The sequence below is a fragment of the Delphinus delphis genome, chromosome X (genome assembly GCF_949987515.2).
Source record: "Delphinus delphis chromosome X, mDelDel1.2, whole genome shotgun sequence".
Taxonomy (NCBI): Eukaryota; Metazoa; Chordata; class Mammalia; order Artiodactyla; family Delphinidae; genus Delphinus; species Delphinus delphis.
The window spans coordinates 67,844,620-67,872,047 of record NC_082704.1 but is presented as its reverse complement, the minus strand read 5'-3'; the positions used below and the strand labels follow the sequence as shown (position 1 = coordinate 67,872,047).

The 27,428-nt window shown below is 52.4% G+C and overlaps 2 protein-coding genes across 2 annotated transcripts; both read left to right on the top strand.

Moving 5' to 3' along the window:
* Positions 1-3,840: 3,840 nt before the first annotated feature.
* On the top strand, positions 3,841-7,953 carry LOC132418170 (uncharacterized protein CXorf49 homolog). Its single transcript, XM_060002040.1, has 7 exons — positions 3,841-4,137; positions 4,345-5,328; positions 6,009-6,165; positions 6,695-6,771; positions 7,057-7,102; positions 7,686-7,727; positions 7,832-7,953. The coding sequence occupies exons 1-6, from the start codon at positions 3,841-3,843 to the stop codon at positions 7,724-7,726; spliced, it is 1,602 nt and encodes a 533-aa protein (XP_059858023.1). The 3' UTR covers position 7,727; positions 7,832-7,953.
* A 10,399-nt stretch (positions 7,954-18,352) lies between these two features.
* LOC132418169 (uncharacterized protein CXorf49 homolog) lies at positions 18,353-22,652 on the top strand. The gene is made up of 8 exons (XM_060002039.1): positions 18,353-18,374; positions 18,473-18,840; positions 19,048-20,025; positions 20,709-20,865; positions 21,394-21,470; positions 21,756-21,801; positions 22,385-22,426; positions 22,531-22,652. The coding sequence occupies exons 1-7, from the start codon at positions 18,353-18,355 to the stop codon at positions 22,423-22,425; spliced, it is 1,689 nt and encodes a 562-aa protein (XP_059858022.1). The 3' UTR covers position 22,426; positions 22,531-22,652.
* The last annotated feature ends 4,776 nt before the right edge of the window (positions 22,653-27,428 follow it).

The window sequence follows — 27,428 nt, the reverse complement described above, 5'->3', positions numbered from 1 at the left end:
AGTGACAGACGCCTCTCCCAGGGAAACCCTCATCTCTTCTCCATAAACTCACTGGGATATGCCGAGCCTGATAAGGGGAAAAAGAAATTATACACCAAGAAATAACAAGCCTGTACTGGCAGGAGCAGGGCAATATCCCTGGGATTGGATTTTGAGGGTGCTGGATCAAGTGGACAGGAATATAAGAGTGGATAAGCAAGTTTTGCTGAGCGGAGGCGCTTTCTCATGCCATGGGATTTAACACACGGGCAAGGACTCCAGGAGATGGAGGAAATTCACTGCCAGACTGGCCCTTTGAAACTTTGAGAAAGTGATGGCGCGTAAGGAGAGAAGTGGAAATGCCTGCCTTGGATTGGCAGATGGCAGAGGAAGGAACAATAAGGTTGAGTGATGCAGACATGCTAGAACGGACAGAAAAGGTGAGGCCAGTCACATGGCCTCATGGTTATGTCCCACTGTAGGGCTGAGAGGACACATCACTCACCAAAGCCATCAGGAGTGTTCTGGTGAGAGGGGCCCCAGCATCACTAGAAGTTTGGTGGTTGCTCCCCTCTGGAGGCCAATGCCAATGATGGAAGGAAAGTGGTCCCGACCTGGGCTCATTACCACCCATGGGAGCCAACGAATTCTGACATAATAGAGGGCAGAGGGCAGCTCTTAACCAAGAGATGCCAGCAGACCACATTTCCAGTAACGACCAGCAAGGTCAGAGGGGCAGTCAAGAGTGCCTGCTTGACCGGCAGAAAGCTGAGAAGATGGCTCAGACAGCATGGCTCCCTAGGGGCAACGACAGCCAGCAAAAGGCAAGAATGCAAGAGAAGGAGGGCCATCATCCCGCTAAAATGCCACAGTCTCCTGCTCAGTTCCTGGTCCTCAGCCAATTCAGAGACTGGCCCCACTGAAGAGGTGGATGAGTCCTGAGGAGGAAGGATCCAGAAACAAGGCAGTGGGTTATGACCGTCCCTAAAGAGAATGACTGCCAGTTCTCAGGTGACTGTACCCGGAGGCTAGAAAAAGACCCAGACACTTCTACTACTACTGGACACAGGATCTGAGCTGACATTGATCCAGGAGGCCCAAAGTGTCATGATGGGGCCCCATTAGAATGGGGCTTATGAGGCCCTGACATTAAAAGGAGTTGGGAATAGAGACCGGTTCACAGTGAGCTGAATGGGTCCCTGGACCAAAATAGCAGTCATTTCTCCACTCCCCAAGCTGATAATGATAAGTGATGCACTTGGCAGTTGGAGCAATGACTTCCACATTGGGTCACTGCTCTGTGGGGTAAGAGCTATCCCGGTGGGGAAAGCCAAGAGGAACCTCTGACACTGGCTCCCACCCCAGGCCAAGAGAGTAAGTCAAAAGCAGTATTGGATCCTGGTGAGCATAGGGGGCTAAAGCAGAGATTAGTAGACATCGTTGGAGACGTATGGGATGCAGGGGAAGAGGAGGTAGGAGAGCCACAGGGACGAAGAGAGTGGAGAAGGTGAGAAGAAGTTCTGGGAGTCTCTCTCTGGGGGAGGGAGGAAGGGAATGGAAATGGTGAGAGGGAAGACGGAGGCTTCCACTGAATCCACTGGTAATGTTTCCTAGGGTGCTGGTGGATGCAGGAGATTTTGCTATATCCTTCCTTATCCATTTTAACATATTTGAAATAGCACACCACGACTTAAAAAGTCACTGGGAGAAGTGGAAGAGGGCGGTATCCACAAACGGGCAGGCACCATCGGGGGCAGGCTCGAGGAGGAGGATTGCAGATTTACAGTGCACCCAATCTCCCCTGCTCTGAAACTTCTCCAGCACGGCCAGCTTCTCAGGTGCAGACCCAGAAAACTGGGCCTTTGAGTTCCACAGGCAAGAGGGGTTCAGACACCCCAGGACTCTCCAGGAGGTCAGCCAGAGCAGGATGCAGGAGAGAGAGGTGACTGAAGACAGAGGAGTATGAACGGGAAGGAGCAGAAGGAAGGTATGGGAGGAATGGAGCGGTGTCAGAGTAGGAGTGGGGTGGCAGACACGGGAAATTCTAACACCCATGGGCCGTATAGAAACCAAGGGAGGCACCACTCCCCAGACATCAGTACTGCTCAGCTCAGGGGAGCTGAGAACTGACAGTTCCAAGAAAAACTGAGGGACACCTGGCTATCCACACCCACCGCCATCACAACTGGTAGGCCTTGGTTGTGCGTCCTTCAAAACTTTAAAACATACTTGTACATATACTTAAATGAATTCTCATATATTACATAGGATTGACTGGTGTGTGTGCGTGTGCCCACGCACGCAAGTGATTTAACTTACAAACGTGAATCCAAAGCCATCGTTCTGCAACTTGCAGTTGGAAGTCAGGCGGATGCTTTCGAAAGCTGTGAGAATGGCCTGATGCATTCCGTTGGACTGCCACGCTTTATGCTACTGGATGCTAAGCCACGTTGCATTCATCCATTTCCTTACTGACGGGAATTTGGAGTGTTCCCAGTTTTTCCCATCACCAACACCCTCGTGCATGTGTTCTTGTACACTACAGGTACCAGCGTGTCTCCGGAAGAAGTACCAGGCAGCGGACTTGCAGGAGCATAGAGGAAATAGATTCCTTCTTCCTTCCTTTTAAAGATCTTGGGCTAAAAGCAAGGACTCTGGAGTCAGATAGATTGGTTTCAATCCTGCCGCTGATCCCCACGAGCCGAATGACCTTGGGCCAGTGGCCGAACCTCTCAGTGCCTGTTTCCTCACCGGGAAGAGGCCAGTAATAGTTGGTACTATAGTTAAAGGCGTGTCACGCGGATGCATTATTATTTATGCCCAGCGCTTAGAAGAGTGCCAGGCACAGAGTCCGTGCCGGCACTAAGTTGCTTTCAATGGATTCTGCCAAATTACCTCCCCAATGCGTCTCTTGCACCACCGCCACAGGGGTTCGCTCCTAACCTCTCCCACCCTCGGAATGGTTAAGCTCTTTGAAGGTTGTCAACCTAGTGTGTGAAACCCGATTCGTGGTTTTAGTTCACATCTCCAGGATCAGCGGTGGGGAGCACCTTTTGGGGTGTAACTGGCCACTGCGATTTCCTCTTCTTTGAATTTGCCTCAGAGAGGGGGAAGGGCTGATGGAGCGAGGCCAACCCCAAGTCTATCCGCCACACCCGCCTGCCAGTAACGTCTGCTGAGCCACATTTGATGGAGCAGTTGAGACAGAGATCTTACAGAACGAAAATACGATCCCTTTGCTCTCTGGCCGACCCCTGATCACTGACTGCGGGACTCCTGTGCCCATTCTCCTGTTGGGTCTTAAGGCTTGCGGTGGAAGGGAGGCTGGCAAATGCTTTCGGCGCATGCTAGGCATCCAGCGCCTCCATCTTGACGTTTCATCCTCACCACCCCTGGAGCCCGGCGCCCTCACTCCCCGACGCCCTCGACCCCCTGTATAGATGGGAAACGGAGGCTCAGAGCTGTGACTCTAACCAGAAAGGGGAGGCGGGACAGGAGGAGGCGGGCCCAGAGGCTTGACAGAGGGAGGCACTCCCACCATCTCCTTCACCAGCCAACTGCCCGGACCGCCCACGGGCTTGCGAGCAAACCAGAGGCCCTCGGCCCCATTGGTTAGGTCTCGACGAGGGCGGGCGAACAAGGCACCCGCTGGTTGGCGGGGGCCGGACCAATGAGGAGGCTGCGGCGCAGGCGTGAGAGGCGCGCTGAAAGTGGCGCGTCCTTTCTTTTGAGGCGAGCTCGTGCGGCACGTGAGGTGGCTGACGCTCCCTTCTGAGCGCCGGCCGCCTAGCCCGCCGTGACCGCGACCGCGACTCGGGCCATCGACCGTCGCCCCGGTTCCGGGGCTGCCCGGGTCGCGACATGAGCTCCCCGGATGAGGTGTATGTGTGGGGAAGGCGTGTCCGCCCAAAGGTCAGGGAGCGGGCCGGCGTCCGCATAGCCGGCCCCGCAGTCCCGCCGGGGCCCGACCCAGGCCCCGAGTCTGGGGAGCCGCGGAGCGGCAAGGGCGGAGGCGGCTTCCCGGACCCCGAGGGCTTCCAGTCGAAGCGGGAGATGCTGGAAGCGCGAGGGCCTGTGCTGTGGGGCCGCGAAGGCGGACCTGGCTCCCCAGATGAGCACACGAGGGACCTCCTGGACCTGATCGACGAGTCTGAGGCGGCCAAGGAGGCCAACCTGCAGCAGCTGACCGACCAGGACGTGCTGGGCGTCCGCAGATACCCGGACCCCGAGGGCTTCCAGTCTGAGCGGGAGATGCTGGAAGCGCGAGGGCCGGTGCTGTGGGGCCGCGAAGGCCGACCTGGCTCCCCAGAGGAGCACACGAGGGACCTCCTGGACCTGATCGAGGAGTCTGAGGCGGCCAAGGAGGCCAACCTGCAGCAGCTGACCGACCAGGACGTGCTGGGCGTCCGCAGGTACCCGTCCCCGGAGAGCTCCACCACCTTCAAAGAGTCCACCGTGTGGACACTGCGCCTCGAGGCGGGTCCCGGCGGTCGAGGAGCGCCCGGCCAGAGCTGTGGGGAGGCGCCGACGGCTCCAGCCGGCCCTCTCCACCTCGGTGGGCCTGAAGCGGGCCGGGCCTTGGGGAACCCTAAGAGAGGCACTAAGCGTAGGTTGAACGTGGCTGCGGATCGCCAGCGGCGCTCCGCGGAAGGCCTGGCCTGGCTGCTGTCCGACTCCGAGTCCTCAGATGAATTCAGTGAGACACAGCTGATGACGGTGAGCACTTACCGCAGAGGAGGAGGCCAGGCCAAGCCCAGCAGACCCGAGGATCCCGGGGACACTCCCAGACACTCGAAGTTCCAAGTCAGGGAGAATTACCGTCACGTGACAGGCTCTTCCCTGTCCTCGGCTCCGCGAGGACTCTCTTCGGTTGTGGAAAGGCAGGGCGTGGGAGAGCAGGGCATCTCTTCCCCTAAGAAAATGCAGAGCGTGCTGTGGGGCAAGGGGGGCAGCAAGCCCAGCTACCCGGGAGCTGCTGCTGCTGCTGCTGCTGCTGCTGCTTCTGTTTCTGCTGCTGCTGCAGGTGGCCTGCCGCGGGTCACTCCTAGGAAGAACGGAGCCCAGGAGAAGAAATCCGTCGGGGAAGCGTCCAAACTTGCCCTGGGGGGAACCTTCCGTTCCCGGGGGCAGCGAATCTCGGCAACTCCCGTGGAACCGGCCACCTTCCCCCCAATCTCTGGTATTCCGCTGCCTGGGAGACCCAAGAGTTATACCTTGGTCCTTTCGGGAACCAAACAGTCCAAGCACAGTGGCGCTGGGAAGAAATCCGTGGTCAGCTGGGCAAGGGAGTCTGAGGCGGTGGCGGGAGAAGATAAGGACCCAAATAGAGACCCAGCCCCAAAGGGCCAAGTGAGTAGGCCATGCTCCTCCTCTCTCCCCACTCTTCCCCCCCCCCCACAGCACCCAGGGCACACGTCTTCACCCATGCTGCCTCTGTCCACCCCTCACGGGTCAGCATTGGGTGCCCCTCAGTCACTGGGTCATTACGATGCCAGATCGGGCTCCTTTTCCTAGGGACAAACATTAAGGTAGCACTTCGGGTGTCCTGGGCCCGGTTCTCCACCCTTGGCCTCTTTCCAGCCTCCTCTGAGAGACTTGGGCTGGGATGGAAGGGAGGGCTGGTAGCTGAATTGGGTCGGGGGATCCCTTAAAAGCTTCCCCGGAAAGCCTCAGTATTTAGACTCACCAGCTTCCTGAATCCTCCTTCCTAGCTGTTCCCCAGACCTTCCTTGCAGGGGGCCTGGGCTTTCTCAGTGTCCCACTGTTGTGCCTAGATCAGCTCTGCCTGCTGGCCTGGGGCTGACTGAGGGAGAAAGTGCTAATGAGATCAGCCTTTCAATTCCCTTCCCAATTCCCTGCCTCACCCTGGCCCGAATCACACAACTCTCTCTCTCTGTCTCTCTCTCTGTCTCTGTCTCTGTCTCTGTCTCTCTCTCTCTCTCTCTCTCTCTCTCTCTCACACACACACACACACACACACACACACACACACTTCCTTAGTCCAAATCGGTGAGAAATTTTTGTTTCAGCTGCTAACTCACAGGCCAGGGACATCTTGTCTGCGCATGCATCGTAGAAAAGCCAGCAGTGGCGACGTCAACACCAGAGGCCCCCAAGATCCAGGAAACTCAGAACCCTTGGCCCTGAACCAGGGAGAAGTCATGCCCAGGGGGCCTGCCCCCTCAGGTGAGTATCGTGGGTTTGATATGAGGGGAGGGAAGAGGGGTTGAGGACAGAAACCTCTGCCTCTGTCTCTGCCGGGGGCACAGCCTTGCTCCCAGGCAGCTTCTCCCACAGGAGATGGGGTGCTGAGAGGGCTGTCCTTGAGCCACATCATCCTCTGAGTGGGGTTTGTGCGGCCGGGGTGATCGGTGGCAGTGCCGCAAACAGCTGCTCCGGGTGTAGACTTGCAGGGGAACAGCCTTTTCTGTTATGTCCTGTTCGGCCACATTGCTCTCCCACGTGCTGGCTGTGGCTGCAGCTCTGGGAGGGTCGAATCCAGAGCCACATTGTTTGGGGACCACAATGGCGAAATGGCTGCCCCCGGGGAACAGGGGAAGCAGGCCCAGAGACAAGGTTCCGGCTGCTGGGCAGAGCAGGGGCGGCTGGTTGCCAGCAGAGGGTGGTGCTGCCTCACCTCACTTTAGAGCCCGCTTGGCCCTTTCCACCTCACTGGGAGCCTGGGAAGCTGGATTGTGTGTCCTTTCCCTCTCAGGTGACCAGGGGCCACTTGACCATCCCCCAAGACCGGAAACGCAGCAGCAGCCACTGGGAACGCCCTGCTGTCCTTGGGTAATGCTTCCTCTGCATCCTGGAAATGCAGGCCCAAACTCGAGGGTGGGATCTGGGTCCAAGTTCAGCTGACATGTGTGGGCTCCCCCTCCCCTGCCCCCATCACGTACCCCACGGAGGGAGCCCACCTCCTTTCCACTGAGGAGCCCTTGCCAGTCTGACCACCCGGCTTTGGGGTGGAGGGCCCAGGGGAGAGGAGAAGGTGGAGGGGAGAGGAGAAGGTGGAGGAGAGAGGAGGCCAGAGTATACTAATCATTTCTCTTCCTCCTCTGTCTGCTGGCCTAGTGTCTCGAGCTAAAGAGAGAAGTAGACGAACTTAAGGAGCAACTTGGTATGAGGAACCAGGGCCGGAGAGCGGTGTCTTAGTGAAGAACCCGGGTGGGCACCTGGGGTGGGGGTGGGCTGCAGGTGCGGTGGGCCTGGCAGGGACGATCATCCCTGTGGGGAGGAGAACCTCTCAGGCCTGGCCCTGGAGCTGGCTGTGCATGTACAACTGGGCGTGTGTACAAACAGCAAAGTACTGTCTGGACTGCATGCACACTTTGACAACCAGACCAGTCCTAGGGAATGTCCTTCTGATAGGACTTTTAGAGATGCCTCGTTGATTTTTCCCTTGAACTGCTGCTTGGTGTGGCTTCTAAGGTTCTTGTTGGATTGTTTGTTTGTGTGTGTGACAAGTTCTGAGTGGTTGTGGCACGGCCCACAGCATGAGAGCTGCTGGCACATTTTGTTTCCCTTTAGGAACCAGTTCCACATTCAATTTGGGTGGTGGGGAGTGATCAGGCCCAGAGCTCTTTGCATCGGGTCTGGAGGGGTTTCAGGTATCAGGGCTAGGCGGTTCCTCACGGGGATAGGGGGACGGGCTTCTGTATCCCTCTGTCTGGAGCGCCTGCTAATGCCTGTCCCTGTTGCAGCCGCCATGCAGTACCTGGCTGACAAGTTGCAGACCCTTTGAAGTGAGTGTTACACACACCGTACCCCTTCCCACAGTCCTGGCTGTTGAGCAGGGCTGGGGGCTGGCCCTGGCTTCAGGCTCTTCCCTGACTCTGCTGTTTCACAGGTTGAGCCCAGCGTCTTCCTGCAAGAGGAGCAGCTGTTTGGGGCCCTGGAGCTGTGGCCAAGCTCGTTCCCTCCTGTTCTGCCTCAGCTAGGGCTTCCTCTCCCCCCTGTTTTGCCCCCGCCCCGCCCCAGTTTCACAGCAGTTTCCAATTAAAGTACCTCTCATATTCTGTGTTCTGCCTTCTCTCTGGAGGGGTAAGGGTCGGGGTCGGGGTAGGGAGCCGGGGCGGGGCGCTGCTCTACATCAGAGCCTTTTCCAGAACGGTATCTGTGGCATCCTGTGGTGGGGACTCTGGGCCAGCCTCTGCTACCATCCCTGCAGTCAAGCCAGCGGAGTGTCCCAGGTCTGGGTCCTGTGTGTGCTCTGCCTGGCCACATTGGCACGTCCTCCCTTTCCCCCGAAGGCCCTCTTCTAGCTCTCTCCAAACCCCCCTCCTCCTCTGGGGTCTGGCGGTTCCCATTCATCTCTGCCATTCACCCTTCCCATCAGCAGGAACTCATGACCCCCTTCCAGAGCTCCAATCTGGAAGCATTCACATCCTCCCTGCCCTAGCCAGCTGACCACCCTCCTCCAGCCGGGTCGTCTGTACACCCTTGAGTGGAATTTGGCCCGTCAGGTTCTATGGCGAGTGTGGTTAGTAGGTCTGTGTTGTTGCATGGTCCCCGTCAAATACTCTTCCACCAGCCCCATGACACAGATATTCCTGGAAATGATATTTCCGTGTCCCAGCTCAATCTCCCAGACTGCCTCTTTAGGACACACGAGATTGAGTCTGAACTCCATGTTCGATTTCCCCCTCACTCGAGGTTGGGGAGCACTTCCTTCCCTCAGCCAGGACCCAGGGCTGTACCAGCCTGAGACTCAGAGGGACAGACTTGTGTTTGAGTGAGGCAAGGGTGGTTGTGCCTGACACCCTTCCCGAAAGACCGGTGTTTTACTACACAAAAGGGGGTATGATGGTAGATTGGCCATTCAAGGTTGGTGACGGTGTGTCCCTGTGTGTGAATAAATGTAATCAGGGGTAATCTCCCTTGAGGGAGAAAGATGTGATTCAGGGAGTAAAGGGAGTAGAGGCTGGTCCAGGTTCTGTAAGGCATTGAATGAGCAAAAGCAAGGGTCGGATCTGTTTTGTTCAAGGGTTGTCCTTAAATTCCCAAAACATAGGAGGGGGATGATGCAGAAGTCACCAAACCCCACGACAGGCTGTCGGGATGCTCGAAATGTTGGATTCGCTGGAGGTGGCTCTCGATCCTACTCTGTGATCCTATGATGTCTGACAACTACTGTGGGTGTGGATGGAATGAGACTGGGAAGGGTGGCTCCTCAGAGTAGCTCATCTTAGAATCAGGGGACCCATATATGAGGCCACCCAACATGAGCTACCCGGGACAGGGGCAGGATGGGCGCAGTGAGGATGGGAAGTAAGGAGTGACTGCACCTGGACAATGGGGAGCACCTGGGTCCACCTTTCCCCCATATTCTCACCCTGACTCCCTTCCAGAGTCCATGGCATGAGCTCAGGTGGACAGACCACAGGTGGGATGGGACAGTCACAGACCTCAGGGTCAGAAAAGAACGTTCGTGGGACTTAATCCTTCCCCTCAAGCCCCTCCCTGGAGAAGGTGGGCTTGATTGCTGCCCAGGCCTCTGGCTGGATTCCTAGAATGTACCCAGTGCCCCACCCAGCCTGTACCAGGCTTATGTTCTAGCCCCTCTTGCTCCAGCACTGCTCCCCACTGAGCTGAGGCCATTACCAATGAGTGTGTGTGCACTTCGAGGAAACAGAGCTAGCTTAGACCTTGGACCTGCCTCTGACCAGTAGAGACAGTCATTCCAGGTCATGTGTCCCTGCAGACACTCTGGAGAGAGTGAAGCTAACTACAGGCTGGAGACAGCCATCACAGGAACTCGCTTCCCGGTGCACACTATGGATGTTAATAGAATGTTAACAGAATGTTCATAGAAACCTTATTCATAGTCACCCCAAACTGAAAGCAATCAAGATGTTATTCAACAGATGAACGAATAAAACCATACATCTATAAATGAAACATTCTTTAACAATACAAAGGAAGGAACTCTTGATACATGCAACAACTTGGATGAATCGCAAATGCATTATGCTAAATGAAAGAAGCCAGTCTCAAAATGTTACATACTGTGTGATTGTGTTTGTATAATATTTGGAAAAGGTAAAACTATAGGGATGGGAAACAGATCACCAGTTATCAGAGGTTTGGGATGGGGGAGATGGTTTGACTACAAAGCAGCAGAATGAGGGAGATTTTGGGGCTGATGGAACTGTTTTGTATCCTGATTGTGGTGATAGTTACACAAATCTGTCCATGTGTTAAAACTCATGGTACTGAAAACAAAAAAGTTAATTTTACTATGTAATAAATCAAAATATATGTAACTAAAAAAATTAAATGTGTCATACATAAAGACTTGGGAATCATAATGGCATGCAAAATAGTACCAGCATTCTCAAAAGTGACATTGAAAGTCAGAAAACTTTTCAGCCTGAAATTATATATCAGCTATCAAATAAGCATGAAATTAAAGGTAATATTTGTTCATGCAAAGTCTTAAAAGAAATTATCACCCATGGTACCTGGAGAATGAGTCCCATCAAAACACTGTGGTAAACCAAGAACAATGAAGACATTAGTTCTAGGAAGCAGAAGATCCCACTTAGGGTTTTGGTAAAGGAGTGTTCGGGGAGCAACACTCTAGGCAACCGAAAAAGATTGAAACTGGGTCCAGGAAAGTGATTTCCAACAACAAAGGAATGGACATAGTTGAAGATTGAGAAAATATTGCCAATAGGCCTATGACAGAAATGTAAGCTCTTGAGGGAAGGAACGTCATCTGTTTTTCTCAGTGATGTAGCACCATGTGTTAGAACGGCACCATGTGTTAGAACAGTACCTTGTCAGCCCTCAATAGAGAATTGTTAAATGGAAAGGAGAGAAAGAGTGAATGAGAAGAGAGGAATTTGAGACAGCAAGTATACACCGACTCTTAAGGAGTTTTTATGTGAAGGTGAGCAGAGAAAAATGGTGTCGCTTGAAGGGAAATTGGAATCAAAAGAAGGTTTTCTTTAATTGGGGGAAACGACAACATACTTGTATGCTGATAGGAATGATCCAAAATAGAGAAAACTATTTATGAATGAGGGAAGTTTGTTTCTGATTGCCTGTATACTCTCAATGAAATGGGAAGCAAGGTCATCAGGTGAGAGTGAAGGTGGTCCATGATCAGCAAGTACCCCCTCAACTTTCCCGGATCATCTTGTGATCTTCTTCTTTCTTTTAAAATTTTATTTATTTATTTATTTATTTGGCTGCGCTGGGCCTCTGTGGCTGCGCGCGGGCTTTCTCTAGTTGCGGTGAGCAGGGGCTACTCTTCGTTGTGGTGCGCGGGCTTCTCATTGCAGTGGCTTCTCTTGTTGTGGAGCATGGGCTCTAGGCACGCAGGCTTCAGCAGCTGTGGCACGCAGGCTCTAGAGCACAGGATCCAGTAGCTGTGCCGCACAGGCTTAGTTGCTCCGTGGCATAGGGGATCTTCTGGGACCAGGGATCGAACCCGTGTCCCCTACATTGGCAGGCAGATTCTTAACCACTGTGCCACCAGGGAAGTCCCGTGATCTTCTTGTATGGAACTTTTCATAATAAAGTGCTGTGAAAAATTAAAAAGAAGTGCTTTTGTTCGTTAAAAGGTATGATAAAAAGAGTGAAGGCAAGCTAAAAACTAGAAGATATTTACATAACACGAAATCATCAAAGAATTAAAGTATAGAATACATAAAGAACTTCCACAAATAAATATGCAAACAACCCAAGGGGAAAATGGGCACAAGACACTAAATGAACACCTCATAGACAAGAAAATCCCCAAGGCCAAGCATATGAAAAGCTGCTCAATATTATTACTAATATTATTACTAATCAAGAAATTGCAGATTAAATCTACAATGAGACACGATTTCACTATCACAAGATTGACAACAATTTTGTACTTTGTTAATATCAAATGTTGATGAGGATGTGGAACAGTTAAACACTGTTGATAGGAGTAGAAATTAGCATGACCCCATTGTAAAAACTCTGGCATGATCTAGTAATGTTGGAAATCTTCTTTCCCTATGAGATGACAATTTCAGTCCTAAGTATGAGCACTGGAACGCAGCTTCCCAGCCATTTGATTCTATGGCTCACACAGAAAATGATGATTGTATGGCATACAGGAGTAAGATGACAAAGTTGTTCAGGGCCAGAACCAAGCGGTCCAGGGGCTGCTGCCTGGCTGTCTCTGGAGATGAAGGCCTCAAAGTCCCAGGTCCAAAAGTTGGAAAGCTCTGCCCTGGAAGGCTCTTGTACGTGGGCACCAGGAAACACGCGCCAGAATGTTTATAGTAGCGCTATGAATAATATCTGCCCAAATGGAAACAACCCAAATTACCCATTGACAGTAGAATGGATACATAGGTTGAGATACAGTTGATTCTTGTTATTTGTAGATTCCATACTTGCAAATTCCCCTATTTGCTAAAATTCATTTTTAACCACAAATCAGTACCAGAGTGCTTTCCTCCTCATTCGAGAGAGCTGTGAAAAATTTGAGTTGGTGGAATATGTTCCCAACTGAGGTCAAACAAGGTGACGCTCTGCCTTCTGGTTTCAGTCTCATACTGCAAGCAAGTGTCCTTTTCATGATTTATTTGGTGCCACATAGTTTGCATTTTTGTGCTTCTTTGTTGGTGATTTCATAATTGAAGATGGCCTCCAAGCTTAGTGCTGAAGTACTGTCTAGTGTCCTTGAGTGCAAAATGACTATGACGTGCACTCAAGAAAATATGTGTGTTACATAAACCTTGCTCAGGCATGATTTATAATGCTGTTGGCTGTGAGGTCAGTGTTAATGAATCAATAATATTTGTATTAAATAGAGTGCCTTTAAACAGAAACACACATGAAACATGATTACGCAGCGATCAGTCGATGAAAATGTTGTGACCAGCGGATGGTAGGAACTTGAAATTATATTTCCCTTAGGAGCAATGTTTCAGGATTGCCTAATTCAGTGTTCATGGCAACTTTATAGACTGCAAATAACTATCATGATAATGAGAGTCTACTGTATATTCATTTGGTGGAACAGTGTACAGCAATGAAAATGAACAAGTGCCTGCCACATGCGACAACAGGGATGAATCTCAGTTACACAGTATCACACGGGAGAAGTCAGAAACAACACAAATGATTCCATTTACATAAAGACCAAAGGATGCAGCAAAACCAACGTTGTTAGGAATATGAACCTATGTAGAGAATAACTAAAGAAAAGGAAGGGAATGATGAAGACAAAGGATAGAGGTTACTTCTGAGGAGGGTGAAGGGAAAGGAATTGGAGCTTCCATGCAAGGAACTTCTAAGGTTATGGTGACGTTTGAAAAAACACTGCTATAAAAGTGTACTGAGGGAATGAATGACTCCCAAGTCTGTATCTCTCTCTAGCTTTGACCCCTCACTGGTGTTCCAGAACCAAATTTCTAAGTGCATCCTGGCTAATTCCACCTGCATGTCCTATAAGAAACACAACCTTAATGTATCCAAAATCCCATCATTTCCCTCCCAATCTTTCTTTACTTCCTGTGTCCTTATGCTCCCCACCACAAAATCACTCAAAACGGAAATGACTTCTGCTTCCTTGTGGTGGCCATAGAAACATGCCCCTCCGATCCACTGCAGGGAACATAGTAGATTGGCAAGTGCCAGCTGCCACTTCTCTGGCACCACCATTGTTTGTGCCAAGATCCCACATCCTCTGGGTAGCTCCCAGCCAGTGACTGAGCATGGCAGGGGCATACTGCTTCAGGACAGGGACTCCTCTAAATGGCAGCTGTAGGGTGGGGACTCCACATGAGCCTGAACAAACTAAACTAAACGGAACTAAAGTTTACTGTTAGAACGAAACTGCATCTGAGATTCTTCTTATCTGACCCTCCTTTCCCCCACGTCTCTCTTACAGACGTCAGACCCGCATCGCACCCTGAAGAAGAAGACTCATTCCTGCTCCTTCTCCTTTATCCTTCACATGCCATTCTCCCATCATGTTCGTTCATGTCCAATCATGCCTTGCTGTCCGTATTTTTGGAGGACCCAAACTAACAAAAGTGGTACCAGGAGTGGTCTGAGAAGTTAGCTATAAGATGGGGTTTATGGACCAGCTCACTCACTGCCCAAATGACAAAGAGCGTACCATTTTGAGTGTTATGTGGGGCATGGATAATCTCTAGCACAAGGTTACCTCCTGATTCCTTAAGGTTTTATCCATACGTACCTTGAAAAATATCCCAGTGGAGGGTCTTACTTGTGGCCTGTGAGATGATTCAGGCCTTTGAATGGTAGGGAGGGCACTATGTCTATAGGGAGGGCAGAGGCGGCTGTTCATCACTGTTATACTGGCGCCCTGCAAAGACATAATGAGAAACTAAGGGACATTACCAAACAGTTAAGGGCCAAGTGTAAGATTCATGGGGTTTTCTTGGTGGCTTACAAAATGCCCTTGCCTCCTGCAGAGACAGCTGAGTAGCTCACAGATTATGCGATAACAGTAAGTGCAGAACTCCAGAGATGTATACATCCTTGACAAACACAGGCCTGTTATGGGAAGGTCAGGGCCCTTTTTGGAAAAACTTCAGACTCTGAAATGTAGGCCGGGTATATTGGCATGGATGTCCCCAAACGTTGGCTTATCAGATCCAAACGTCCTGAGGCCTCAAAGCTTGCAGGGTGGCCCTTCCTTCCCTAGCAAGAGCTAACACATGCCCTGTGCTGGTAGATGCTACAGAGTCTGCTCCCCCACAAAGTGACAGACGCCTCTCCCAGGGAAACCCTCATCTCTTCTCCATAAACTCACTGGGATATGCCGAGCCTGATAAGGGGAAAAAGAAATTATACACCAAGAAATAACAAGCCTGTACTGGCAGGAGCAGGGCAATATCCCTGGGATTGGATTTTGAGGGTGCTGGATCAAGTGGACAGGAATATAAGAGTGGATAAGCAAGTTTTGCTGAGCGGAGGCGCTTTCTCATGCCATGGGATTTAACACACGGGCAAGGACTCCAGGAGATGGAGGAAATTCACTGCCAGACTGGCCCTTTGAAACTTTGAGAAAGTGATGGCGCGTAAGGAGAGAAGTGGAAATGCCTGCCTTGGATTGGCAGATGGCAGAGGAAGGAACAATAAGGTTGAGTGATGCAGACATGCTAGAACGGACAGAAAAGGTGAGGCCAGTCACATGGCCTCATGGTTATGTCCCACTGTAGGGCTGAGAGGACACATCACTCACCAAAGCCATCAGGAGTGTTCTGGTGAGAGGGGCCCCAGCATCACTAGAAGTTTGGTGGTTGCTCCCCTCTGGAGGCCAATGCCAATGATGGAAGGAAAGTGGTCCCGACCTGGGCTCATTACCACCCATGGGAGCCAACGAATTCTGACATAATAGAGGGCAGAGGGCAGCTCTTAACCAAGAGATGCCAGCAGACCACATTTCCAGTAACGACCAGCAAGGTCAGAGGGGCAGTCAAGAGTGCCTGCTTGACCGGCAGAAAGCTGAGAAGATGGCTCAGACAGCATGGCTCCCTAGGGGCAACGACAGCCAGCAAAAGGCAAGAATGCAAGAGAAGGAGGGCCATCATCCCGCTAAAATGCCACAGTCTCCTGCTCAGTTCCTGGTCCTCAGCCAATTCAGAGACTGGCCCCACTGAAGAGGTGGATGAGTCCTGAGGAGGAAGGATCCAGAAACAAGGCAGTGGGTTATGACCGTCCCTAAAGAGAATGACTGCCAGTTCTCAGGTGACTGTACCCGGAGGCTAGAAAAAGACCCAGACACTTCTACTACTACTGGACACAGGATCTGAGCTGACATTGATCCAGGAGGCCCAAAGTGTCATGATGGGGCCCCATTAGAATGGGGCTTATGAGGCCCTGACATTAAAAGGAGTTGGGAATAGAGACCGGTTCACAGTGAGCTGAATGGGTCCCTGGACCAAAATAGCAGTCATTTCTCCACTCCCCAAGCTGATAATGATAAGTGATGCACTTGGCAGTTGGAGCAATGACTTCCACATTGGGTCACTGCTCTGTGGGGTAAGAGCTATCCCGGTGGGGAAAGCCAACAGGAACCTCTGACACTGGCTCCCACCCCAGGCCAAGAGAGTAAGTCAAAAGCAGTATTGGATCCTGGTGAGCATAGGGGGCTAAAGCAGAGATTAGTAGACATCGTTGGAGACGTATGGGATGCAGGGGAAGAGGAGGTAGGAGAGCCACAGGGACGAAGAGAGTGGAGAAGGTGAGAAGAAGTTCTGGGAGTCTCTCTCTGGGGGAGGGAGGAAGGGAATGGAAATGGTGAGAGGGAAGACGGAGGCTTCCACTGAATCCACTGGTAATGTTTCCTAGGGTGCTGGTGGATGCAGGAGATTTTGCTATATCCTTCCTTATCCATTTTAACATATTTGAAATAGCACACCACGACTTAAAAAGTCACTGGGAGAAGTGGAAGAGGGCGGTATCCACAAACGGGCAGGCACCATCGGGGGCAGGCTCGAGGAGGAGGATTGCAGATTTACAGTGCACCCAATCTCCCCTGCTCTGAAACTTCTCCAGCACGGCCAGCTTCTCAGGTGCAGACCCAGAAAACTGGGCCTTTGAGTTCCACAGGCAAGAGGGGTTCAGACACCCCAGGACTCTCCAGGAGGTCAGCCAGAGCAGGATGCAGGAGAGAGAGGTGACTGAAGACAGAGGAGTATGAACGGGAAGGAGCAGAAGGAAGGTATGGGAGGAATGGAGCGGTGTCAGAGTAGGAGTGGGGTGGCAGACACGGGAAATTCTAACACCCATGGGCCGTATAGAAACCAAGGGAGGCACCACTCCCCAGACATCAGTACTGCTCAGCTCAGGGGAGCTGAGAACTGACAGTTCCAAGAAAAACTGAGGGACACCTGGCTATCCACACCCACCGCCATCGCAACTGGTAGGCCTTGGTTGTGCGTCCTTCAAAACTTTAAAACATACTTGTACATATACTTAAATGAATTCTCATATATTACATAGGATTGACTGGTGTGTGTGCGTGTGCCCACGCACGCAAGTGATTTAACTTACAAACGTGAATCCAAAGCCATCGTTCTGCAACTTGCAGTTGGAAGTCAGGCGGATGCTTTCGAAAGCTGTGAGAATGGCCTGATGCATTCCGTTGGACTGCCACGCTTTATGCTACTGGATGCTAAGCCACGTTGCATTCATCCATTTCCTTACTGACGGGAATTTGGAGTGTTCCCAGTTTTTCCCATCACCAACACCCTCGTGCATGTGTTCTTGTACACTACAGGTACCAGCGTGTCTCCGGAAGGAGTACCAGGCAGCGGACTTGCAGGAGCATAGAGGAAATAGATTCCTTCTTCCTTCCTTTTAAAGATCTTGGGCTAAAAGCAAGGACTCTGGAGTCAGATAGATTGGTTTCAATCCTGCCGCTGATCCCCACGAGCCGAATGACCTTGGGCCAGTGGCCGAACCTCTCAGTGCCTGTTTCCTCACCGGGAAGAGGCCAGTAATAGTTGGTACTATAGTTAAAGGCGTGTCACGCGGATGCATTATTATTTATGCCCAGCGCTTAGAAGAGTGCCAGGCACAGAGTGCGTGCCGGCACTAAGTTGCTTTCAATGGATTCTGCCAAATTACCTCCCCAATGCGTCTCTTGCACCACCGCCACAGGGGTTCGCTCCTAACCTCTCCCACCCTCGGAATGGTTAAGCTCTTTGAAGGTTGTCAACCTAGTGTGTGAAACCCGATTCGTGGTTTTAGTTCACATCTCCAGGATCAGCGGTGGGGAGCACCTTTTGGGGTGTAACTGGCCACTGCGATTTCCTCTTCTTTGAATTTGCCTCAGAGAGGGGGAAGGGCTGATGGAGCGAGGCCAACCCCAAGTCTATCCGCCACACCCGCCTGCCAGTAACGTCTGCTGAGCCACATTTGATGGAGCAGTTGAGACAGAGACCTTACAGAACGAAAATACGATCCCTTTGCTCTCTGGCCGACCCCTGATCACTGACTGCGGGACTCCTGTGCCCATTCTCCTGTTGGGTCTTAAGGCTTGCGGTGGAAGGGAGGCTGGCAAATGCTTTCGGCGCGTGCTAGGCATCCAGCGCCTCCATCTTGACGTTCCATCCTCACCACCCCTGGAGCCCGGCGCCCTCACTCCCCGACGCCCTCGACCCCCTGTATAGATGGGAAACGGAGGCTCAGAGCTGTGACTCTAACCAGAAAGGGGAGGCGGGACAGGAGGAGGCGGGCCCAGAGGCTTGACAGAGGGAGGCACTCCCACCATCTCCTTCACCAGCCAACTGCCCGGACCGCCCACGGGCTTGCGAGCAAAGCAGAGGCCCTCGGCCCCATTGGTTAGGTCTCGACGGGGGCGGGCGAACAAGGAGCCCGCTGGTTGGCGGGGGCCGGACCAATGAGGAGGCTGCGGCGCGGGCGTGAGAGGCGCGCTGAAAGTGGCGCGTCCTTTCTTTTGAGGCGAGCTCGTGCGGCGCGTGAGGTGGTTGACGCTCCCTTCTGAGCGCCGGCCGCCTAGCCCGCCGTGACCGCGACCGCGACTCGGGCCATCGACCGTCGCCCCGGTTCCGGGGCCGCCCGGGTCGCGACATGAGCTCCCCGGATGAGGTGTATGTGTGGGGAAGGCGTGTCCGCCCAAAGGTCAGGGAGCGGGCCGGCGTCCGCATAGCCGGCCCCGCAGTCCCGCCGGGGCCCGACCCAGGCCCCGAGTCTGGGGAGCCGCGGAGCGGCAAGGGCGGAGGCGGCTTCCCGGACCCCGAGGGCTTCCAGTCGAAGCGGGAGATGCTGGAAGCGCGAGGGCCTGTGCTGTGGGGCCGCGAAGGCGGACCTGGCTCCCCAGATGAGCACACGAGGGACCTCCTGGACCTGATCGACGAGTCTGAGGCGGCCAAGGAGGCCAACCTGCAGCAGCTGACCGACCAGGACGTGCTGGGCGTCCGCAGATACCCGGACCCCGAGGGCTTCCAGTCTGAGCGGGAGATGCTGGAAGCGCGAGGGCCGGTGCTGTGGGGCCGCGAAGGCCGACCTGGCTCCCCAGAGGAGCACACGAGGGACCTCCTGGACCTGATCGAGGAGTCTGAGGCGGCCAAGGAGGCCAACCTGCAGCAGCTGACCGACCAGGACGTGCTGGGCGTCCGCAGGTACCCGTCCCCGGAGAGCTCCACCACCTTCAAAGAGTCCACCGTGTGGACACTGCGCCTCGAGGCGGGTCCCGGCGGTCGAGGAGCGCCCGGCCAGAGCTGTGGGGAGGCGCCGACGGCTCCAGCCGGCCCTCTCCACCTCGGTGGGCCTGAAGCGGGCCGGGCCTTGGGGAACCCTAAGAGAGGCACTAAGCGTAGGTTGAACGTGGCTGCGGATCGCCAGCGGCGCTCCGCGGAAGGCCTGGCCTGGCTGCTGTCCGACTCCGAGTCCTCAGATGAATTCAGTGAGACACAGCTGATGACGGTGAGCACTTACCGCAGAGGAGGAGGCCAGGCCAAGCCCAGCAGACCCGAGGATCCCGGGGACACTCCCAGACACTCGAAGTTCCAAGTCAGGGAGAATTACCGTCACGTGACAGGCTCTTCCCTGTCCTCGGCTCCGCGAGGACTCTCTTCGGTTGTGGAAAGGCAGGGCGTGGGAGAGCAGGGCATCTCTTCCCCTAAGAAAATGCAGAGCGTGCTGTGGGGCAAGGGGGGCAGCAAGCCCAGCTACCCGGGAGCTGCTGCTGCTGCTGCTGCTGCTTCTGTTTCTGCTGCTGCTGCAGGTGGCCTGCCGCGGGTCACTCCTAGGAAGAACGGAGCCCAGGAGAAGAAATCCGTCGGGGAAGCGTCCAAACTTGCCCTGGGGGGAACCTTCCGTTCCCGGGGGCAGCGAATCTCGGCAACTCCCGTGGAACCGGCCACCTTCCCCCCAATCTCTGGTATTCCGCTGCCTGGGAGACCCAAGAGTTATACCTTGGTCCTTTCGGGAACCAAACAGTCCAAGCACAGTGGCGCTGGGAAGAAATCCGTGGTCAGCTGGGCAAGGGAGTCTGAGGCGGTGGCGGGAGAAGATAAGGACCCAAATAGAGACCCAGCCCCAAAGGGCCAAGTGAGTAGGCCATGCTCCTCCTCTCTCCCCACTCTTCCCCCCCCCCACAGCACCCAGGGCACACGTCTTCACCCATGCTGCCTCTGTCCACCCCTCACGGGTCAGCATTGGGTGCCCCTCAGTCACTGGGTCATTACGATGCCAGATCGGGCTCCTTTTCCTAGGGACAAACATTAAGGTAGCACTTCGGGTGTCCTGGGCCCGGTTCTCCACCCTTGGCCTCTTTCCAGCCTCCTCTGAGAGACTTGGGCTGGGATGGAAGGGAGGGCTGGTAGCTGAATTGGGTCGGGGGATCCCTTAAAAGCTTCCCCGGAAAGCCTCAGTATTTAGACTCACCAGCTTCCTGAATCCTCCTTCCTAGCTGTTCCCCAGACCTTCCTTGCAGGGGGCCTGGGCTTTCTCAGTGTCCCACTGTTGTGCCTAGATCAGCTCTGCCTGCTGGCCTGGGGCTGACTGAGGGAGAAAGTGCTAATGAGATCAGCCTTTCAATTCCCTTCCCAATTCCCTGCCTCACCCTGGCCCGAATCACACAACTCTCTCTCTCTGTCTCTCTCTCTGTCTCTGTCTCTGTCTCTCTCTCTCTCTCTCTCTCTCTCTCTCTCTCTCTCTCTCACACACACACACACACACACACACACACACACACTTCCTTAGTCCAAATCGGTGAGAAATTTTTGTTTCAGCTGCTAACTCACAGGCCAGGGACATCTTGTCTGCGCATGCATCGTAGAAAAGCCAGCAGTGGCGACGTCAACACCAGAGGCCCCCAAGATCCAGGAAACTCAGAACCCTTGGCCCTGAACCAGGGAGAAGTCATGCCCAGGGGGCCTGCCCCCTCAGGTGAGTATCGTGGGTTTGATATGAGGGGAGGGAAGAGGGGTTGAGGACAGAAACCTCTGCCTCTGTCTCTGCCGGGGGCACAGCCTTGCTCCCAGGCAGCTTCTCCCACAGGAGATGGGGTGCTGAGAGGGCTGTCCTTGAGCCACATCATCCTCTGAGTGGGGTTTGTGCGGCCGGGGTGATCGGTGGCAGTGCCGCAAACAGCTGCTCCGGGTGTAGACTTGCAGGGGAACAGCCTTTTCTGTTATGTCCTGTTCGGCCACATTGCTCTCCCACGTGCTGGCTGTGGCTGCAGCTCTGGGAGGGTCGAATCCAGAGCCACATTGTTTGGGGACCACAATGGCGAAATGGCTGCCCCCGGGGAACAGGGGAAGCAGGCCCAGAGACAAGGTTCCGGCTGCTGGGCAGAGCAGGGCGGCTGGTTGCCAGCAGAAGATGGTGCTGCCTCACCTCACTTTAGAGCCCGCTTGGCCCTTTCCACCTCACTGGGAGCCTGGGAAGCTGGATTGTGTGTCCTTTCCCTCTCAGGTGACCAGGGGCCACTTGACCATCCCCCAAGACCGGAAACGCAGCAGCAGCCACTGGGAACGCCCTGCTGTCCTTGGGTAATGCTTCCTCTGCATCCTGGAAATGCAGGCCCAAACTCGAGGGTGGGATCTGGGTCCAAGTTCAGCTGACATGTGTGGGCTCCCCCTCCCCTGCCCCCATCACGTACCCCACGGAGGGAGCCCACCTCCTTTCCACTGAGGAGCCCTTGCCAGTCTGACCACCCGGCTTTGGGGTGGAGGGCCCAGGGGAGAGGAGAAGGTGGAGGGGAGAGGAGAAGGTGGAGGAGAGAGGAGGCCAGAGTATACTAATCATTTCTCTTCCTCCTCTGTCTGCTGGCCTAGTGTCTCGAGCTAAAGAGAGAAGTAGACGAACTTAAGGAGCAACTTGGTATGAGGAACCAGGGCCGGAGAGCGGTGTCTTAGTGAAGAACCCGGGTGGGCACCTGGGGTGGGGGTGGGCTGCAGGTGCGGTGGGCCTGGCAGGGACGATCATCCCTGTGGGGAGGAGAACCTCTCAGGCCTGGCCCTGGAGCTGGCTGTGCATGTACAACTGGGCGTGTGTACAAACAGCAAAGTACTGTCTGGACTGCATGCACACTTTGACAACCAGACCAGTCCTAGGGAATGTCCTTCTGATAGGACTTTTAGAGATGCCTCGTTGATTTTTCCCTTGAACTGCTGCTTGGTGTGGCTTCTAAGGTTCTTGTTGGATTGTTTGTTTGTGTGTGTGACAAGTTCTGAGTGGTTGTGGCACGGCCCACAGCATGAGAGCTGCTGGCACATTTTGTTTCCCTTTAGGAACCAGTTCCACATTCAATTTGGGTGGTGGGGAGTGATCAGGCCCAGAGCTCTTTGCATCGGGTCTGGAGGGGTTTCAGGTATCAGGGCTAGGCGGTTCCTCACGGGGATAGGGGGACGGGCTTCTGTATCCCTCTGTCTGGAGCGCCTGCTAATGCCTGTCCCTGTTGCAGCCGCCATGCAGTACCTGGCTGACAAGTTGCAGACCCTTTGAAGTGAGTGTTACACACACCGTACCCCTTCCCACAGTCCTGGCTGTTGAGCAGGGCTGGGGGCTGGCCCTGGCTTCAGGCTCTTCCCTGACTCTGCTGTTTCACAGGTTGAGCCCAGCGTCTTCCTGCAAGAGGAGCAGCTGTTTGGGGCCCTGGAGCTGTGGCCAAGCTCGTTCCCTCCTGTTCTGCCTCAGCTAGGGCTTCCTCTCCCCCCTGTTTTGCCCCCGCCCCGCCCCAGTTTCACAGCAGTTTCCAATTAAAGTACCTCTCATATTCTGTGTTCTGCCTTCTCTCTGGAGGGGTAAGGGTCGGGGTCGGGGTAGGGAGCCGGGGCGGGGCGCTGCTCTACATCAGAGCCTTTTCCAGAACGGTATCTGTGGCATCCTGTGGTGGGGACTCTGGGCCAGCCTCTGCTACCATCCCTGCAGTCAAGCCAGCGGAGTGTCCCAGGTCTGGGTCCTGTGTGTGCTCTGCCTGGCCACATTGGCACGTCCTCCCTTTCCCCCGAAGGCCCTCTTCTAGCTCTCTCCAAACCCCCCTCCTCCTCTGGGGTCTGGCGGTTCCCATTCATCTCTGCCATTCACCCTTCCCATCAGCAGGAACTCATGACCCCCTTCCAGAGCTCCAATCTGGAAGCATTCACATCCTCCCTGCCCTAGCCAGCTGACCACCCTCCTCCAGCCGGGTCGTCTGTACACCCTTGAGTGGAATTTGGCCCGTCAGGTTCTATGGCGAGTGTGGTTAGTAGGTCTGTGTTGTTGCATGGTCCCCGTCAAATACTCTTCCACCAGCCCCATGACACAGATATTCCTGGAAATGATATTTCCGTGTCCCAGCTCAATCTCCCAGACTGCCTCTTTAGGACACACGAGATTGAGTCTGAACTCCATGTTCGATTTCCCCCTCACTCGAGGTTGGGGAGCACTTCCTTCCCTCAGCCAGGACCCAGGGCTGTACCAGCCTGAGACTCAGAGGGACAGACTTGTGTTTGAGTGAGGCAAGGGTGGTTGTGCCTGACACCCTTCCCGAAAGACCGGTGTTTTACTACACAAAAGGGGGTATGATGGTAGATTGGCCATTCAAGGTTGGTGACGGTGTGTCCCTGTGTGTGAATAAATGTAATCAGGGGTAATCTCCCTTGAGGGAGAAAGATGTGATTCAGGGAGTAAAGGGAGTAGAGGCTGGTCCAGGTTCTGTAAGGCATTGAATGAGCAAAAGCAAGGGTCGGATCTGTTTTGTTCAAGGGTTGTCCTTAAATTCCCAAAACATAGGAGGGGGATGATGCAGAAGTCACCAAACCCCACGACAGGCTGTCGGGATGCTCGAAATGTTGGATTCGCTGGAGGTGGCTCTCGATCCTACTCTGTGATCCTATGATGTCTGACAACTACTGTGGGTGTGGATGGAATGAGACTGGGAAGGGTGGCTCCTCAGAGTAGCTCATCTTAGAATCAGGGGACCCATATATGAGGCCACCCAACATGAGCTACCCGGGACAGGGGCAGGATGGGCGCAGTGAGGATGGGAAGTAAGGAGTGACTGCACCTGGACAATGGGGAGCACCTGGGTCCACCTTTCCCCCATATTCTCACCCTGACTCCCTTCCAGAGTCCATGGCATGAGCTCAGGTGGACAGACCACAGGTGGGATGGGACAGTCACAGACCTCAGGGTCAGAAAAGAACGTTCGTGGGACTTAATCCTTCCCCTCAAGCCCCTCCCTGGAGAAGGTGGGCTTGATTGCTGCCCAGGCCTCTGGCTGGATTCCTAGAATGTACCCAGTGCCCCACCCAGCCTGTACCAGGCTTATGTTCTAGCCCCTCTTGCTCCAGCACTGCTCCCCACTGAGCTGAGGCCATTACCAATAAGTGTGTGTGCACTTCGAGGAAACAGAGCTAGCTTAGACCTTGGACCTGCCTCTGACCAGTAGAGACAGTCATTCCAGGTCATGTGTCCCTGCAGACACTCTGGAGAGAGTGAAGCTAACTACAGGCTGGAGACAGCCATCACAGGAACTCGCTTCCCGGTGCACACTATGGATGTTAATAGAATGTTAACAGAATGTTCATAGAAACCTTATTCATAGTCACCCCAAACTGAAAGCAATCAAGATGTTATTCAACAGATGAACGAATAAAACCATACATCTATAAATGAAACATTCTTTAACAATACAAAGGAAGGAACTCTTGATACATGCAACAACTTGGATGAATCGCAAATGCATTATGCTAAATGAAAGAAGCCAGTCTCAAAATGTTACATACTGTGTGATTGTGTTTGTATAATATTTGGAAAAGGTAAAACTATAGGGATGGGAAACAGATCACCAGTTATCAGAGGTTTGGGATGGGGGAGATGGTTTGACTACAAAGCAGCAGAATGAGGGAGATTTTGGGGCTGATGGAACTGTTTTGTATCCTGATTGTGGTGATAGTTACACAAATCTGTCCATGTGTTAAAACTCATGGTACTGAAAACAAAAAAGTTAATTTTACTATGTAATAAATCAAAATATATGTAACTAAAAAAATTAAATGTGTCATACATAAAGACTTGGGAATCATAATGGCATGCAAAATAGTACCAGCATTCTCAAAAGTGACATTGAAAGTCAGAAAACTTTTCAGCCTGAAATTATATATCAGCTATCAAATAAGCATGAAATTAAAGGTAATATTTGTTCATGCAAAGTCTTAAAAGAAATTATCACCCATGGTACCTGGAGAATGAGTCCCATCAAAACACTGTGGTAAACCAAGAACAATGAAGACATTAGTTCTAGGAAGCAGAAGATCCCACTTAGGGTTTTGGTAAAGGAGTGTTCGAGGAGCAACACTCTAGGCAACCGAAAAAGATTGAAACTGGGTCCAGGAAAGTGATTTCCAACAACAAAGGAATGGACATAGTTGAAGATTGAGAAAATATTGCCAATAGGCCTATGACAGAAATGTAAGCTCTTGAGGGAAGGAACGTCATCTGTTTTTCTCAGTGATGTAGCACCATGTGTTAGAACAGCACCATGTGTTAGAACAGTACCTTGTCAGCCCTCAATAGAGAATTGTTAAATGGAAAGGAGAGAAAGAGTGAATGAGAAGAGAGGAATTTGAGACAGCAAGTATACACCGACTCTTAAGGAGTTTTTATGTGAAGGTGAGCAGAGAAAAATGGTGTCGCTTGAAGGGAAATTGGAATCAAAAGAAGGTTTTCTTTAATTGGGGGAAACGACAACATACTTGTATGCTGATAGGAATGATCCAAAATAGAGAAAACTATTTATGAATGAGGGAAGTTTGTTTCTGATTGCCTGTATACTCTCAATGAAATGGGAAGCAAGGTCATCAGGTGAGAGTGAAGGTGGTCCATGATCAGCAAGTACCCCCTCAACTTTCCCGGATCATCTTGTGATCTTCTTCTTTCTTTTAAAATTTTATTTATTTATTTATTTATTTGGCTGCGCTGGGCCTCTGTGGCTGCGCGCGGGCTTTCTCTAGTTGCGGTGAGCAGGGGCTACTCTTCGTTGTGGTGCGCGGGCTTCTCATTGCAGTGGCTTCTCTTGTTGTGGAGCATGGGCTCTAGGCACGCAGGCTTCAGCAGCTGTGGCACGCAGGCTCTAGAGCACAGGATCCAGTAGCTGTGCCGCACAGGCTTAGTTGCTCCGTGGCATAGGGGATCTTCTGGGACCAGGGATCGAACCCGTGTCCCCTACATTGGCAGGCAGATTCTTAACCACTGTGCCACCAGGGAAGTCCCGTGATCTTCTTGTATGGAACTTTTCATAATAAAGTGCTGTGAAAAATTAAAAAGAAGTGCTTTTGTTCGTTAAAAGGTATGATAAAAAGAGTGAAGGCAAGCTAAAAACTAGAAGATATTTACATAACACGAAATCATCAAAGAATTAAAGTATAGAATACATAAAGAACTTCCACAAATAAATATGCAAACAACCCAAGGGGAAAATGGGCACAAGACACTAAATGAACACCTCATAGACAAGAAAATCCCCAAGGCCAAGCATATGAAAAGCTGCTCAATATTATTACTAATATTATTACTAATCAAGAAATTGCAGATTAAATCTACAATGAGACACGATTTCACTATCACAAGATTGACAACAATTTTGTACTTTGTTAATATCAAATGTTGATGAGGATGTGGAACAGTTAAACACTGTTGATAGGAGTAGAAATTAGCATGACCCCATTGTAAAAACTCTGGCATGATCTAGTAATGTTGGAAATCTTCTTTCCCTATGAGATGACAATTTCAGTCCTAAGTATGAGCACTGGAACGCAGCTTCCCAGCCATTTGATTCTATGGCTCACACAGAAAATGATGATTGTATGGCATACAGGAGTAAGATGACAAAGTTGTTCAGGGCCAGAACCAAGCGGTCCAGGGGCTGCTGCCTGGCTGTCTCTGGAGATGAAGGCCTCAAAGTCCCAGGTCCAAAAGTTGGAAAGCTCTGCCCTGGAAGGCTCTTGTACGTGGGCACCAGGAAACACGCGCCAGAATGTTTATAGTAGCGCTATGAATAATATCTGCCCAAATGGAAACAACCCAAATTACCCATTGACAGTAGAATGGATACATAGGTTGAGATACAGTTGATTCTTGTTATTTGTAGATTCCATACTTGCAAATTCCCCTATTTGCTAAAATTCATTTTTAACCACAAATCAGTACCAGAGTGCTTTCCTCCTCATTCGAGAGAGCTGTGAAAAATTTGAGTTGGTGGAATATGTTCCCAACTGAGGTCAAACAAGGTGACGCTCTGCCTTCTGGTTTCAGTCTCATACTGCAAGCAAGTGTCCTTTTCATGATTTATTTGGTGCCACATAGTTTGCATTTTTGTGCTTCTTTGTTGGTGATTTCATAATTGAAGATGGCCTCCAAGCTTAGTGCTGAAGTACTGTCTAGTGTCCTTGAGTGCAAAATGACTATGACGTGCACTCAAGAAAATATGTGTGTTACATAAACCTTGCTCAGGCATGATTTATAAT